An 18,048-nucleotide genomic window follows, 5' to 3' on the forward strand; every position below is an offset into this window, starting at 1 on the left:
AAAATTCCCACAAAATCCACCAACTTTGGCTAGCATTGCTCTTTTGCGTGTGGGCCTTCCAAAATTGACCTTCCAAAACAAGCTAACGATCAGATTTTACCCGTTAGATTAAGCCAAAAATATTTACTCATAAAACTGATTGTTAAACTGGGAAACTAATGGCTCTCAATCAGCTCTCTCAATAGCAAGAATTTAATGCTTAAAGTACCAACTAATGTTAGAATGGTTTAAATGGGTGGGCGATAATACAAATTTCCATAGTAATTAAATATTTAAAGAAGCATTTTGTGCGCGACTATAAATTTTGTGAGAGCTGAATGAAAAGTGAAGATGAGAGATTCAAGTGAAGAGTGTATTTTCAATTAGCAACTCTTGTCTTTCTTCGGTTTTGTTTGCCTCTTTCTCTGCAATGCCAGCAAAAAAAAATCAATTCATAGAAAGAAGTGTCTAATTGAAGACGTGATCATTGATGTTTAATGTGTCTTCAAGTGAATCACAGAAAAGATTGATGCATTGTTTGAGTTTTTATAATTGAAATCATTTTTCATACCAAATAAGATTTAGTATTCTTCTCTTGGTGTTTAGTTGTCGTTGATTTGCAGGCAAATAAATCGAATATATGGAGAAATTTCCCATATCTTCCCTCTCTCTAATTCCTCACTTTCGCATGTAAGACAAATGAAAGTATAGGAGCATCTTGGGCAAATAGAAGCCACCTTTCCGGTATTTCAGACTGGAGTGTGCAGTATTCAAGCAAAACAGTGTGCAAAAGTGCAAGAAGCACTTGAGAGTCTCTGTGAAATTGAAACAGAATGAGAGGGAAATCTTCACACGACTATTGTTTCACTTCCCACACTCTCGAGGAAATGGATATGTTGATGTAAAAACCTTGCGCTTCGCGAAAGACATGGAAATACCAAGAGAGATTTCACTTTGATCTCGAGGATTGCAATTCCCCGAGAATTGTGCATCGGCGCGACGGAGGAGCTCTAATTTCTCGCGATGTGGGTCAAATGATGCTTGTCACTTAATTTATTAGTTTGAGATAGCAAGAGTGAGGCGCTCAGTAAGGTGCAAATAGAGGTCTTATTTGTTTTTGAACAGAGAAAATGCTTCACTTCCTTATTACACACATATGTTATTATGCTATTAGTTGCAGTGTGAGAATCAATTACGATAATTTTATGTTGTTACTATCAAAATGATGCGTGAATATGAAATAAAGCTGTTAAGTTTTATCGAATTGGCAATTAGAGATGCAATTTAGAGATATTTGCTTCGAACATACTGTGCTTTTCATTTTTGTAGCAGCAAAAATTGTGCGATGATTCTGGAAAGAAAATGTTGCAAAGGTTTCTTTGTCTGCCCAATACTCGGAAACGTTCCGCCTCCAATTACAATGTCGCTGAGTGAAACTCGAATTGTTTGGCTGTGTGAAGAATTGATTTTACACCCAAGTGAGAGTGTGAGAATGGTCAACTTGAACTTCATCACCCATCATCCCTCTCGACCTCATCTTGATCGGCTGAAGCGGTTCATTATGCAATCCGCACACCTCGTATGATAAATGTGACAGGCGAGATAGTCGCAAGAGAGAGTTCTGCATGGCATGAAAAGCTGAGGCGTGAGTTTCTCTCTCGACGACGGGCGGCAGTGGCATGAATGCAGGAAAGTGATTGCTCCATAAAGTGTGCATGAGTCGGTGAGATGGTCTAATGACACAAAGGCGAGCGCCGATGACCTACTCTGCGGGTCGATTGGGTTGCGAGGTGCAATGAACGCATTTCTGCACTGGAGGCTCGATCGATGTGCAAATGAACAGTGGGCAAAGTTTTGCGCCGGGGGAATGGGCGCCGGGGTGGATTATCTCGCTCTGTCTGCACAAATCCACTGGCAGGGCTGACGTTGAGGCGAGTGGTGTGCTCTTTTCCCTCAGGTGCAGCCCCAGCAGTCGAGTAATCCCGGCTAATCAGATTGTTTAGCAAACTTTTCCTCGTCTCGTTTGTGTGCGCCTCCACCGGAAGTCACTGCAAACACCCCAACCATTGCCACCCAATTTGTACCGCACGCTTTTCCAAGAGCCCCACCACCCTCATCACTTTTTCACGTGCTGCCAGAAGAGACTCAATTACATTTTCATGTTTTGCACAACTTCTGCATGCTTTTTTCTCTGCCTTCTGTGCTCCCGATACAGTCAAACACGCTGCCACAAATGCGGGAGCATTATCTGGCCCACTGGATGGGGAACACAAACAGGCCTTAACGCTCGTTTCGGCCCATCATTGGTCATCAATTGTATTTCGCCGGACTGAGCAATATGTAATAAGCGCAATAAGGAACCATTTCTGTCAATTCTCCAAGTAGTCTTGTAAGGAAGTCCATGGAAATCGAAGAATAAAAACTCCTAACAATTTCCTTCATGATCTTATCTGCTTAAACTATAGCATTTCTTTGAATTTTCTACTTCAGTTATTGCTTATATTACGTTTTATGGTTAGGCCTAATCACCTTCTCTCTCAGAAAATTATATACATCACTATGTATAGCACACTCTTTTCACTTACCCTCAATTCCAAATATAGGTAACGCAAGATTCTGCGATGCGAACACAAAAAAAAAATGAAGGAAAAATCTCAAATTAATGGGTATTAAAGTAAAACGTGCGTATAAATACAACAATAAAAACGCGACGCTGTGTGTTTGATAACGCAACAATGTGGAAAGTATTTATACGAAGCTTGTCTTGTTATGTGTATCATTTATCGCTATACAAAGTCTCTTCTAACCGCGGGCAAAGTTGCCGAAAAAGTGAAAGAATAAGAAAATTAGTCAATCATGTTTCTCGTGAGTAATTAGACTCGTAATTTCCCGCTGCAAATAAGCCTCATCTGCCCTGAAGCGTCTCAATATTACTTCCGTTTTGTGAAATGCAATTTGCCACATTTCACCAGCAGATGCTGAGACATCACAATTTAGCGTGTGTTGCAATTCTACCAGCAACGATAATGAGATAAGCACGATATTGACACTTTGACTTGAAGAATTCTCTCCTTCTCGATTTATGCAGTCAGGAACTTTCTAATGCGTGAGGAAATCGATTGGCAGTGGAAGAATTATATGTAGTAATAATTGGAGAAGTACTAAAGGTCGTCAATTTCGATTTGCTTTAACACTTTGCAAGCAAGAATGTCCGAGAAACAAGAAGAATTTTAACGCTTTCTCTCTGTCTTTGCAGGCATGGCACCACCTGAGAGGGTTGGACACCCTCATGATAGCGCCAGAGCTGCACATGTAGGATAACATTAACCCCTTTGGAGTGTTTTTGCGTGTGACCTTGACTCTACACCTACCATTGTCGCAATAATCTCATTTCTCAAGTGATTTTGCTGTCTACAATGTACATAGAAAGTTCATGAACTTTTAACCAAAAGTGCTTCCATCGATATTCATTATCGCTCTGAAATTCGCTAATTTATCATTTTGATTTTTTGCCCCAAATTTTTGATAAGAAGTTTTTGACTTGCGAAAGGACATTTTTAGCCGTGATTTTCGAGCGTGCTAAGTGTGAGTTGCTCCCTTTGCATGAATTCTGTTGGGTGATAAAGTGATGTAAACGAGGTGCTCTAGGCGAATTCTAAAGTTTGATCTTCCTTCTGCGCGGGCAACGTAAACTCAACCAATTAGTGTGATTGGTCACCGGGTGAGGCCATCTTGTGCCCGAATCCTGCGGGACATTGGCGAGCAACGAGGAATCCAGCGCTCGTAACTGATGACAACTGCAATGCTGCATCATTATCGAGAACGAGTGACGAGTGTGCAAAAAAGACACATTCCCAGCTGCAGGAATTCAGCAATCAGACTGTGCATTGTCCTCAGGGACACCAAGCGTTCTCCACTGAACCGACAAATTCACTTCCCTCCCCTCGGGACCACGCTCCAGCCCATCGAGGCGGTACAGGACCTCGTAGGTGAGTTGATTGAATCAGAAATTGCATTTAAGTGCACAGCTTATTAAGAAACTGCGAGGCATTAATGTGATAATTCTCAACTATGTAAGAGATACATAAATTCTCTCTCATGAATATTACTACATGCCGTCGTTTGCTTCTAATTTCACTGGGTGAGAATGAATTTAATTTTCATGTCTAATTGTAAGGGAATAAATTTCAAACAGTGTGCATTTAGTTGCGATTATTCAACACATTATTGGAACGTTAATCATGGCAATGAAAGTAATGTATTGCACTTACATGGTGAACAACATATCCGAAAAGCATGCATTTGTAATGTTAATTTAATTAAATGTTGGGGAATGAGGTGGAAAATTTATTGCACTGCCTCAAAAATCGATTCAACATCAAATTATGGACATTCATCTTCAATCTCACATTGGGAAAGACAATCTGTGGCCCGCATTCTGGCACTTATAAAGCACCTGTGTTGAAAATTTCTTGCCTAGATTGAAGTGCAGCAGAGCTTTTCTTCAAGTGCAGTAAATCTCAGCAAATCTCTCTGTCTGCTTCGCAAGTTCATCCCAATCAGATAAGGCTGAGCTATAGACAGATAACCACGTAAATACATATGGGACTCGTGAAGTGCAAATGACCTCCATGGGTTGCACGGCTGATAAGCTCCTTATGAACCATTAGATCTGAATTTTGTGCACTTTTGGGTGGAATATTTTTTGCACAGCAGCAAATTTTCTCACAACGCTCTGTTTGCTTCCCCATTCCAGGCATCCGGTGGTAATTGAAGAGGCTTTGCAGCGTGCCCGTCCACCGTCCGAAGACACCCCATCGGCGTATTCAAATTCAACACCCGCCCAAGTTGTCATCTCGCGTCGCGATAAAGGCAGCGAGCGCGATTGCAATTGTGCTGACACATCAGGGGGCGAGGGTATTAAAGGGGGCTCATCCGCCAATTCGCCTCAACTCAATCACGAGCCGTGGAACTTGTTGGTGCCGGAAAGATGTATTCGTCGACGACACAGAGTGTCCGATGAGTGCCCGCGACCAGTGCCAAATAGCCAAAGTGTTGATCAAGTGACTGTCAAGAGAAGTTGTCGTGATATTTTGTGCTTCTGCCCGCAACTGAAACCCCTTCTGGCGAAATTAAGTGCCACACTCGATAGTTCCTCCCGACTTCTCACCATGATGCTGCGCTCGATGAAGCTGAAGGAGCGCCTCGCCGTGGGGTTCGGCGTCTCCCTCGTGCTCTTCACCTTGCTCTTGGTGGTGGATCTGCAGATGGATTTGGGTGTGTCGAAGAGTCACATCGTTCCATCTCATGCTAAAGTGAAATACGTCCAGTCTGAAGACAAGAATGGTGTCTTTGAGGGATTCAAGAGGAAGTTCCTGCAGAAAAGGTGAGTTTCATTCAGTGAATGATCGAACGCACACCAAATGCAATCGCCTGACCGGCTTGAGTAGAATAAATCAGAGTTATTTCAGCCCATTCACACTCAACACCTTGCATTGCGTCATTTTCTCATTCATAAATATTCCGCACTGTGTTTCCAGACAGACAATACTCCAGGGCTTGTTTATTTTTATCTCAATCTGTGATTGCAGCGAGAAAATTCTGAACTGAAATCTCTATTTTTATTAGCATGTTTTTTTTTTATTATTATTTTGGTTTATGATATAAACTTGGGAAAGCGTAAAATATTCAGATGGCTAATGACTTAATAGATTTGGCATGAAAAAGAAATATTAATCCATTTGCGTGGTAATGTGTGGTCAAAAGTACCTCTACTAAAAGCCACCCCGTGTCGAAATTTGGCTGTCTTCCAGCTCGTGTGTAGTTGAAAATTCTAGAGCGCCGTATTTGCCTATTTGCAAAACTCATAATGTCGCAGTTTAATAGCTATTTGGGCATTTAAATGCATGTTTTGTGTATTTTTAATTGATATTATTTAGTGTTAATTCCACGGCACAGTTAATTGACACAGATATGTTAAAGCGCTTATTTACATGTGTAAATTAATTGTATGTCATTAGTGCTCCATGCATTTGTAGTCAAATAGAGCTGTCGGAAAATCAGCGAAAGCCAAACATTGCTCATTACTTTAAATACGTCAATGTGCCAATCACAAGGTATGCTGACTTTTATTACAATTTGCAGCAACTCTTCCGGCTCTAAGGAGGCCTCAACGACCAGCCACAACCGCGGCCGCACAGACACGAGTGGGCCTGGTCAGAAAATACCCACCCAGCCACCAGTGCACGACAAATTCAGCGACCTGCTCGCCATTCTGGTGGAGCCCAAGCAAATTGGCACTGTGATAGTCAACTCCGAGCCGGATGACTTGAATCCGTGTTTGGATGATCTTCTGGATATGACAATAAGGTAATTTCCTGCCGTGCAAATATCCACAGATTCACCAGAAAATTGCCTCAGATTTCTCCCTCGATGGCAAACGTGACTATTTTCCACAATTTCCCCCCATCAATTCCACCCTTTTCCACCGCCAACATAGAGCGATAGAAGCATGAGGCTCGAAACGACCATGGAAAGAGGCGTTACGCGTGTATAGTTTATTTTCGTAGTAAATCATCGCAGTTCAGCTCTCAATATTTATTCATGAATACTTTATTTGTATTTTAAATAAGACCAGAGATGACTGAAATCTCAAGTTTGGCAAAAAAAGTGACTTAATAATCTCAACACCCGCAAACTTGAACAATGTTTAATGCCTTATCGGCAGGCTAATTTACTTTTCTAGATAGACATTGGCCTATCCTTGACCTGTTGCGCTATCATTGCTAAAATTGCTACCAATCAATTCTGAGGAATCTTTCTAAATTGCAATACTTAAATAATTAGTACTTTCAATACAATGTCTATCCTAGTAAAAAAAAGTGCGTGGATTGTCTGGGAAAATTGTGAAAATTCGCTGTAGTGCGAAAAGCTTCAGTGCTTATTTGAGCACTTAAAGATAACTAGCGTTTAATGTGCAGAGGAAATGTACATAGAGAAATTCTCTGGAGATGAGACTGCAATTGAGAAATGAAATCAGTGTTTCTATCGCTTATCAAATACATTTCAGCTGACTTCGGCTAATCTCATGAGCTAATCTCTCTTTTTGCAAGAAGCATTGACTTGTGCAAGTGTCTGAAATGGAAATTATCAGTGTGAATTTGGAGTGAATGAGCCGAAATCATTCTAATGTATGAATTAATTGCGCATAAATGAAATGAAATTTGTGTGCATGCACTAATTTTGCTGCTTATCCAAGTGGGAAATTTGTTAAATGAGTATAGATAATCATAGTGAAGTTTGCAATGTGAGTTTTCGCGGAGATTTTTGCAGGAAAGGTTTATTTTTCACACATTAATCGCCTCGTATAGGATTAAACAGCGATATATTTGCTTACTGTTTGTAGTGAAGTTGTATTTTTCACCCTCTCTTCATTGACCCAGAATCGGCGATGGAGGTTGAATAATATAGATGAAATAATAACGCTTTACCCCATAATTTAGAATGGCATGCTGAGCAGCCATGTGCTGAAATGACAGAAATTTCTCACAAAATTGCGTTGCGTCTCACAGTGAATTGCATGTAGATTGAAGGTGATAAGAGATGAGCTAGATTGGTATTCAAAAAGCGACTCAATGGGAACTGCATGGGTACACAAGTGTACCATTTTAAATCCACAGTCATGGCTCTTTCAGTTAGCTATTTTCTCACCAATAAAACAAACCATTTAAGATCTCTCGAGAATTTTTTACGCTCATTCACACAAAATTACTCACTATCCTAGCAATGTGAATTGGCTTGGACTGAAGCTTTTAACAGTCACGAGGTGTGATGTTTTGTAAACAATTGTGCGACTTTAATTGATTTATTATACAAGAGCATATTCTGCCGTGTATTGCAAGTGTTCACAGGGAGTGAGAAGAAAGGAGCCGAGAGATAGCATCATGGAATAACTTTTAACCTCATTAAAGAGCGACTATTAAAATTTAGCACTTTTCGCGGCGAAGCTGGAATATTTTCGTGAGGCATTAAGTTGTTGTAAAACTTAACAGCACTGTCAATTGGCTTCATCACTCTCCGAAAGCTTTTGGGTTGTTTTAAACATTGTTGCAAAATTACAGTCCGTGCTCTTTAGATTCGCATTTAGCAATTCGACTTCGGAATTTCGTCTGTGCAGCACCGCCAAGTGGTGCTTCTTCTCAATTTTGGTGTGTGTGTGTGTGTGTTTATGTAAATAAAATCGGTTTTATGGCACGTGCCATTTGAAGGAATGCTGAAACATCAAACAGCATCTTCCATCTCAGTAAAACTTTGCGACTTGTTGGTACTCAGATGATGGGGAAAGTGCGTCATTTTGCCCCATGAATGCACATGAAAAGGCAAGTTGGGAAAGCTGAGTGGAAATGCAGATGATGGCATGAAATTCGGTGGAAAATCATATGCATTACACACATTGTCACACAGTTAATGCCTGTCATAGTTTGGAGAGAGAAAGAAGCAATTTTCTGGATGAAGTAATCGCCAAAGGGAGCATTTCTGGTTGATCAGAGCAATGCCACATTTCCTCACTCTTTTCACGTGAATTCGAGCGAAATGGGAATTAAATTAAAATTTCACCGGGGGCGACGACGGAGAGAGAATTAGAAATTTGCTGTACAAATAAGACTCGTGATTTGGCGACAAAGAGTCGCAGGTGATCTAAAGCATCGTCTTCACGCTTGATCGAATCATTCGCGATGCTTCACTTTCCAACGAAATTGAAATTCCCCAACTTTTGGCGAGAATTTTTATTCACGACCAGTGTGAGATTCAGCATTTCAGTCGCCTTTGTGGTTACAATTTGAGCTTGTACAGTAATTTTCTCTGTGGATTTTTCCACAATCCAGTGCATTAAACTCCGTGACTCTTTCTCTAGAGTTGTGATTTGGTGGGTTTGCAAATTTCCGACCATTTTTTCTCTCCACTTGTTCTCGTGGTGGCAACAATGGGAAAATCTCCCAATGAAATGCACAAGCGATTTCCATTGAATTACTGAACTCGGGGGCTTTCAATTGCTCACATGTTCGGACTCCATCTGAAAACAGTTTCGTAACACCGTCGGCTCTTAACCATGCGCTCTCACTCTCGTCTTCATCAATTCTTTCCGCCTCTGTTTTGACTCGTATTTTAATTATACCGTGCAAATGAGATGGAAAGTTCGCCAAAGACACACTCGCCCGGCGAGTGGTTAACCCCTGAACACGGAGTTTGCATGACGATGGCATCAAAACACGAGGAAAGAATTTACCTCTGCGATCACAATGATAGGTTCGAGGGTAAATTGGCATGGCGGAAAATTGCGAATTAAACCTGTAATTCAATTAAAATTTGAAAGATAAATTCCACTATTATTTGCCATTGTGGCTTTCTGCCATCCGAAAATTGCTAAGCGACAACCGCACACTCCGCCTTCTCATTTTCGCATTTATTTATTTACATGCGCCCTGTTAATTTTTAAAATTCCACTCTATATTTTGATGTTTATCTCTCCCATGGCAGAATCATAAAAATCCAGCACAGAATTGGATGTGGGAAGACGACCACAAGAGATTTCGTCCGTTTTAATATCACAGAAAAAAATGTTTAATCTGATTTTCCCTGGTTTTCATATGCACGATTTTCGGCTCAGCAAATGCTTTAAAGTAATTTTCCACATGGATGAAATCTCTTGCCTGCCTCTTCTCATTACTACAAAGATTTCATTATGTATTGTGCAATAATACTAATTTTTGGGTCTAAGAAGTATTTTTGTGTATTCCTGACTTTAGTGAATAAAATCCTAATCAATTTCTTCTTTCTGTAGTTGACATACTTTTCGCAATTTAAATTTCTCCAGCTGATAATGTTTTCTTAATTGAGGTGTTTCCTGTTTTCACTTCCTCACAAACAATTCTAATAAACAAGTTCATAAATTATATTCTTACCAAAAAGGAAAAGAGAGCAATTTCGATAAATTTTTAAAGCGTATTTTAATGACTAATGATAAGAGTTGAAAATTTAATCAAACGAAAAGCTCTACTTTTTTGTAGTTATTCCCATCATTTTTCGGCTCTTTTCTGTGCAAAAATTTAAGAAAGTCTCTTTCAGAAGGAAAGAGCTTTGCGATGTGTGTCAGAATCAGGAGGAAATTAAAATTTTTGATAGAACCCATTATATGCTGATCCCGATAGTTCTCCATATATTGTGAGCGGTTTCGCAAAACGATGAAAATAGTCACACAAAGGCGTAGAATTTCCTTATAAATGGGAAACCCATTAGGAGATAGAGGTTTACATAAGAATGAGACGTGCAGGATCAGCACATGAGAAAGTGGAGCTGCGAGTGTGGAAGATGGGCTGCATGGTTTCAAATTTTATCACACATAAGAAATTTCAAACGTTATCAACTTTACATATGAATCGCCGTCATTATAGAGCGCTTTATGTTTCACCGAGGGTGTATTTTCTGTGCAGTTGCGGCGTGATGGGTGAGGAGGTGAATGGAGAAAAAAGGGGTATTCGGGAGGTGGGCGGATAAGTGTAGTGAATATTCTCGCTTATTTTATATCACTGACGATGCTGAGAAGTGGGAGAACTCCTCGTGTCTCCCCATATGTGCTCCACTGTTTTCACCCATGGATCACATGGAAAACTTTACACACCCCCTCATTCACATTTTATGCATCTTGGCAGATTGTCTGCGCCAGGAAGCCACACATAATGCACTTTTCGAGGGAGAAAGGGTGGTCCCAGTGCTTGGTTCGCTCTCAACAAACTTCCACGACAAGCACTTTGGAAGCTGAAGATTTTCTTATTAATCATAATTTATGTAAAGTGCTATAGTGAAGGAAATTTGAATACCTTTATGCCATGATTAAATTATTATCTTTTCCTCACTATGTGAGCTTTTGAGCTTTTTGAGATGGCTCTCTGGCAGAGCACAAAGACGAGCGCACAATTACAGGTTATCGACAGAGTATATAAATTAATTAATGAGGACACAGTGGATGTATTGCTTTCGAGGCACCCCTAATGTGTCTCTCGATGTTTCTCTGCAACTTTAAATTAAGACACAAAAGACTCGTGACACTCTTGATAAAATATTTTTGGCACGAGTTGACTGAGGAAGGGTGTTAATTTCTTGGCATCAAAACACAATACCGTATAGATGATGAAATGAAGCGCCGACTGCGAGAGTTTTCCTTTCATTTGGCATTCAATTTCTCGCGCTTTTCTCACACTTTCTCCCTTGTGTTCTCTCAACAGCAAAAACGCGAGCAACTTGGAAAGGCTCCAATTGCGGATATGCAAAAGAGAATTGTACAAGAAGGATGATCCAATTGTCGAGGCAGTTCTGCGTGATATGGCCACATTGCCAATTAACCACGTTGGTGAGTACAAAACACTTTTAATTATTCTCACAAATGTGTCACGTTTTATCAAGACAGTCAATGTCCTCGCTCACGAGCATTCAGATAATTTGGCAATATTTTGTCGCTGGGCTAATTTGAGCCAAATGATTATGCTATACTTTTTATTCACTATAATTAACATTTTTATACATACATTGTACATGTGTAAATATTTACTTCGCATAAATTACAAAAAGTATGTGAACAAAATGTTCCAAAAATTCAACTAATTGCTCTTTTACGTCGAGAACAGAAAATCACGGAGTTGACAAAAACCATACTGTGAATTTGTAATTCAAATAAATTATTTTTCCCCCTCATGCCCCATTAAAATCCCTTTCTGTCAACTTTTTTTCCCCATTAAAATTCATTTAATATTCCCTCAGCTTCGCAAATAGTTTCCCTCTCAAATGGCAAAAATAAATAAAACAGAGATAGAGTTTTTTTCTGTCAATCAGAACAGAAAAAGCATATTTGTGGCAAAAACAGTTTTCCCCATAAAAATGGTGAGTTAAAAAATATTGTGAATCAGGAAGAGAAAATATGCAGCTGAACGCACAATGCTATCATTTCGAATGAACATTATAAAAGGATACACACTCTTTTCAATAAATTAACCGTAGTCAATGAGCAGCGCATTTTCGCTATATTTGAGCATTTTGCGCACTCATTCAGAAATTTCATGGCTGACAAATGAATAATTATACCTTCTCGAGGCTTATGAATGAATTAAAAGCCCTCCAATCCACATATTTGCAACACACGTGCAATTTCTCTTGAGCTTTTTGTGTTTCCCACACACATCTCGTGCTGGAGTTTCGAGAGATTCCTCAATAACCTGGGAATATCGTTCTTAATTGAATAAAGCAGAATTAATTAATTCTGGGGAATCGTTACTCCTCCTTAAAACTTTGCGCAAATATTCATGAGAAGTTTTTCCATGGATTTAAAATGCAGAACATTTTCCAAATGAATCAAGCAGTGAAGAGGAATTCTACCACAGGGATAGACACCATTAATATCTGTGGACAGAGACACAAATATGAATAAATACGTTTGTGTACGTATTGTAAATTGCAAAATTCCAAATTATATTTATCACATGAATTTATGAGTACGTGATACATGGCGAAAAAAGAACCTAAAAGTTTAATAACATCACATTTTAATGAGTTCCCAACTCTATTAAGTTATCTCTTGTGTGCGGAAAACCAATGTATGTGTGTCGGATGAGCAACAATATAAAGTTAGTTTTAACGATAAATTATACTATAAATTCAAATGAGCTCCTCACACATTCACCCAGATCTCCACCCATATATTTTGCGCTTATGAAGTGGGTGGAGAAAGAGAACTTTTGTTTGCATCTCATGGTAAATTTTAATGTAATTCATTTGCGATGAGTTGCAGGTTTTCGCGCCAGCCACAATCATTTGGCTGAGCAAATTACGTCCAATGAATTGATATGTGACGCAACATCGCACCATATCCTAATATAAACATATAAATTTACCGCAATATATTTTATCTTATCACTTGAGCTTCATAATAATTTCAGTTATGGGGAATCTCAGATGGAATCACCCTCGAAAACGTGAGCGTTGATCTGCTAAAGCTCTACTCGTCGATGCTCAAGAGATTCACGTGTCAAGACAGAGATGCCCATAAAATGTCAAATTTATCACAAAATAGTACCCTGAAATGTTGGGAAAACAAAATATATAAACTTCCAAGACAATTTGCCATAATCGTAAAGTTTAGTAAATTTGTGAAAAAGAAGCAAATCAGGAAAGTTTTCCTCAGTCAATTGAATAAATCACAGGTCATGGGCGATGTGCTGCTCGAGTTACGCGTCAGAATGCATGTGTAGAATATTTTACGCGATCTTGTGTGGAACATTTCTACAATACCCCTAAGAAATGATATGAAAGTTGTTTTGGAGAATTTTTCGACGGTATAAAGACACTCACTTTGCAACTGACAGAGCTTTTATATGGATGAAAAGTGTCAGCAATGAAATTGCCCGAGATGAAGGCGAAATGTGTAGTAAAAATGTCACGATTTTACTGCATGTGTGACGCGTGTTGAGTCTCAGAGTATGGGTGGCTTTTGGGGACGAAGAAACGCGTGAGTTTCCCTGTGGAATAAACATGGAACTCTAACATACAAAGCACATTTTCCACCCTCTCGCAGCGCGAGAAAACTCCCGTTGAGTGGAGTCGGTTGAGGAGAATCACTGAGTGGATCTAAGCGAGAGTTATGTACTGGGGCAGAAGGGAGAAAGACTCAAGTCACCCCCATCTGCCACACCACAATTGTCACATTGCAATAAAGTAGCAATTTTTATTGGCACTCGACTTTCCTGATTTTTAAATTTTTTTTCCCTCTACTCTCGCTTCTCTCGCACACAATGTCAGTTAATGGGGCGGGGAGTGGTTGTTCGACATAAATTCCTTACTTAAAAATCATACCTCCCCCGATGCAATGTATTGCTCATAGCTAAATGGAGGAAATTCGACCCCGAGAGATGTGTAAATTCAGTGTGGGATGTAAAAAAGCTTAACTCATGTCGCTTTTTTCCTCTCTTTTCAGTTCAAAAAGAGGGTGGAACACAAATAAAGCTCATCATTGAGTATCAGAATGATATAAAGGCCCTGTTCAAACCAATGAGGTAAGTTTTTAGTGAATTCATCGGGATAATTTTTCAATTCTCTTTTGGAGCTTTTTTCATATTCTTATTCACCATAAAAGGCTAATCACAAAGAGAAACATAGATTGTTCCAAGGATTATCCTGCCCTTAGTACACAACCATTGTATCATACATATGAGAAGCTTTGAAAAACAAGGCTTTCATGTGAATTTTGCATAAATACCTACAGTCCATGACCTTTGACTCAAGAGGAATTACATTTTGCAAATGCGAGGTTATTACAAATTTACAGAGGCATTATTGAGGCTTAAGCCAGGGATCTATATAAGAATTATTAGTTGTGTGCAAGTTCCAAGCACCAGAAAACCCTTAGGCATGTTATGTTCTCTTGATTACAACACTCGTACCGTTCAAATTGATCTTGTTCCGATTATCCTGTACAATATTTTATTGATGTCTCGAATATGCTTCATCTTCACTTTGCCGAGTGAAATGCTCCCCGTTGGATTCTTAATCGGAACACTTGAGATTTCTCCTCTCAATTCCTGAGTACTCCTTGATCTCCACTCTTTTGTCTGTTCATCAGCGAAAATCGACCCTTTTGAACTGTGAAATCCGACCGGATCCACGGCAGCTTTTGATGCGCCGCGGTGGAAAACAGTGGGAAATCAATATCAATTTGAGAGTCATCTATTGAGTGTCTCTCATTCACTGACTTCCGTGCGAGGCAAGCGTCAGAGATGACTGTGTAAAGGGATGAGCAACAAGGCAGAGGGAGGGATGAGTGGGGAGATTAAGGGTAGAAAGATGATGTCGCCTTGTGACTTTATCCCGTCTCAAGGCACATTTGAGCTTGTGGCAGCATGTTTAAACCTCATCTGACTCCTTATTATTTATCGTTTTCACTCCAACCTCCGCAGCATCTGATGGTTATTGATTGTCAGTGGGTTGAGGGTATTCTCTCGAATTAGGATTCCACCCTTTTTCTCGCTCGCCCATCTCCGCCCCGTCGTGATTCAATGAGACACAACACCACCAAGTGGATTAGACACAATCTCATGAAAATTTGCATACAATTCCGCAAGCCTTTGCTTCCCGACCACGATAGGCGGATGGGAAGATAAGGGGATGAATGCCAAATTAAATTAACACACGGGCGGATGATTGAATAATTTCAACAGCAGCACGACACACAGATTATTAATTCAGCTATGATATCTTTACAATAAAAGGCCAGGATATTAGCGGGGCGGAAAAGAGCGGGGGAAAGAGATGAGAAAACAGATTATCGTTTTATTGCAGTTTTTTATTTCCAGCCATGGTTATTAAATAATGGCAAATTGTCATCGCTCAGATATGAAAGCTCCATTTCTAATGTGAAGCATTTACCATTTCTTGCCGTATGAATAAATTACCATGGAAATTGTAACAGTGCCCGTGCAAATATATCATCTGACAGGGATTTAAAGTCGCTTCCAAAGTCACCCTGACAATAAATCACGACACCAAGAAGCCTCTAAGCTGACTTGGGAACTCATACACATATTAATATTGCTCGAGGGATGATTTTTCTTATTCCAAGATTTGTATGTTTCTTTTTTTATTGCAAAAGGTCAAGCCATTTGACGTTTAATTGTTCCAAATTCTGAAGGTAATCTCTTTAGGATTGTCATTTCATCAATTTCCCTAATGAGAATTTTCTTCTGAGAAATGATACAAATTTTGCAAAGAGCACAAACTGTGTTTTTTCCAAACATCCAGTCAGTTGTTGCCAAGCAATCGGCCAATGTTCCTTGAGATTTTTATGAAACCTAATTTTTATAATATTCTTCCAATTATATCTTCATAATGCTCTTCCTTCTTCACAAGAAGGCCTCTAATTGCCATCATGGATAAGCGTAATTTGTATTAATTGTTCATAAATTAAAATTTCTCTTTCATCCTTCACCGGAGTCGGTGTTTTCGTCCAAATTAGCCCTCTCTGCGTGGCTAAAAGGTTGTCACACGCCCAATTTAATGGTTGGGAGTGTAGGAGAGAAAAGGCCATCGTTTATTTTTCATTGTGGGCGGCTGACGACAAGTAGACGAGAGTACAGTCGCAACACTCAGTCACTTCATACATTTTTGATTGATTGCAATAATGGATGTTAAAAATCGCCCACCCTTGCAGACTTTTCGCCCGCAACGGTCGCTGAGTGGTGCTGAAGTGAAAAGCATAAATCTCCCAAAGTGAGGTTTTCCTCTCGAGCTCCTTGTTCTCCTTTCACCATGTTTTTCATGCCCTTTCGACCCACTCTTGAGCCGTGACCAGTGCGAAAGTACCTTCAAGATCGATGAGTGGCAGCTCCATATTCTTGGCGGAGCAGTCGTGAGAATTGCGTGCATTTCCCCATTTGTTGTGCTGTTGTCGGAAAGCATATGAGTAATTTTGACATGACTCACCTCCACCACCGTGCACGAAGGAGCCCCAACAATAGGGTCAACTTGGAGAAGGGTTGCTCCCGGAGATCATGTAAGCGGCTTTGTTTTATTCATCATGATGAATTTCCCAATGCAACAATACTATCACGAGGTGAGGGCGAATCACGAGGAAAATATATCTGGACTTGATGCATGATTTAATCAAGCTCCAACGAGTCCGGAACTATGTTGGGGAGAAATGAGGCTTCCGTAGATTGACTGACAATCAAAATAAGCTCACGTGCCTGTTGGAAATATACTTACACACTTTGCAAAGTAACAAAATCTCTCCGTGACCTCTTTCTCCTCAACTCTGACCTCTTTGTACTGGCACAGCAATTTCCAGTAATCACTCCAAATTCACCATCTGCAAATTTAATTGCAACCTTTGTCGCCAATTTTGGAGCAATTTTCCTCCATTTTCCCCTCTATTCACATGGGGATTTTCTCTTTCATATGCGAAATCATTCTCCTCCACTTAGCATCACCCACAATCAACGGTATTCAGCAGCAGAGATGATTTAAATACGAAAAGATACTTTCAAGGATATTTCGCAAATGTTCAAAGGAATATTTGATTGATAGAAAATCCTAACAAGGATATTCATGATATATTTATAATCCTCCTCCATCAAAAAGGGACACACCATAAATTCAGCAGTTTATGAGCCTAAGAAATTGGTTGAAAGTCGTCAAATGCTGCCAAGTCATGAACTTACTGAAGTCTGAGCAAATTTTGATGGGATTAGTCATCAATATTTGTCCCTCGATGGTCAAGAGCCTTCTCTCCTTGTGTCCTGTGAAATTGGGGTCAAACACATCAATTGGGCCCGACTGAGGCACTAAATGAGGCAATGCGGTGTGATGAGAGATCCATTGACTGGAAAATCACACAGATAATTTGCCAGCTCAATCGGAACTTTCGACTCTTGCTCCTCGTCAGCTCCACTATGTGACAGCCATGAGTAGATGATTGGTGTATGTTCCAGGAGCTAACATTTCACAGAGATTGATGATGTTGCACTGAAAATCTCTATATAGAATAGACACGAAATTTGTGGCAATTTGCGTCTGGAAAATAATTTTAATTCACATGAACTTCGTGCTTGAGAATCTCACTCTCTACAACGCTATGCAGTGTGACTCAATTTCGCATCCCACTTTCTGACCAGAAAGCAAGAGAGATGTGATGCAATCATCTCCCACGATTCTGCCAAGAGATTTGATTCTCTCTCGCGAAATCCCCGTGAAAAGTCTAATTCTGCAGATGGAGAGCAAGAAAAGAAATCACAAGAAAATTGCTACAATGCTGAATTGTCTGCAGTGCAATAAATGTTTGAATTACTTATGCAATTTATGCAACATGCAGAGTCGCAGTGAAAATTGAGTAAAAATCTTTACTGCATCTGCGAGTCTTTCGCATCTTACAATTGCTCCAATTTTCTTCAGATTCCCCTTCCCTCATCCACTTGGGCGCCTGTTGAACTCAACTTTTCCATAATAATAAGCATTCGCAGGACGAATGAGGAA

The 18,048-nt window shown here is 39.8% G+C and overlaps 1 protein-coding gene across 1 annotated transcript in view; it reads left to right on the forward strand.

Annotated features, from left to right (window-relative positions):
* LOC132257701 (extracellular serine/threonine protein CG31145) overlaps positions 1-18,048 on the forward strand; it is a 44,102-nt gene that overhangs the window by 13,123 nt on the left and 12,931 nt on the right. The window contains exons 3-7 of the mRNA XM_059754713.1: positions 3,685-3,968; positions 4,736-5,365; positions 6,124-6,348; positions 11,262-11,386; positions 14,000-14,078. Of these exons, the coding sequence (XP_059610696.1) occupies positions 3,685-3,968; positions 4,736-5,365; positions 6,124-6,348; positions 11,262-11,386; positions 14,000-14,078 (1,343 nt within the window). The remainder of the gene's footprint in view (positions 1-3,684; positions 3,969-4,735; positions 5,366-6,123; positions 6,349-11,261; positions 11,387-13,999; positions 14,079-18,048) is intronic.

Source organism: Phlebotomus argentipes, unplaced genomic scaffold, assembly GCF_947086385.1.
Source record: "Phlebotomus argentipes unplaced genomic scaffold, Phlebotomus argentipes genome assembly contig_6, whole genome shotgun sequence".
In the NCBI taxonomy this organism is placed as follows: Eukaryota; Metazoa; Arthropoda; class Insecta; order Diptera; family Psychodidae; genus Phlebotomus; species Phlebotomus argentipes.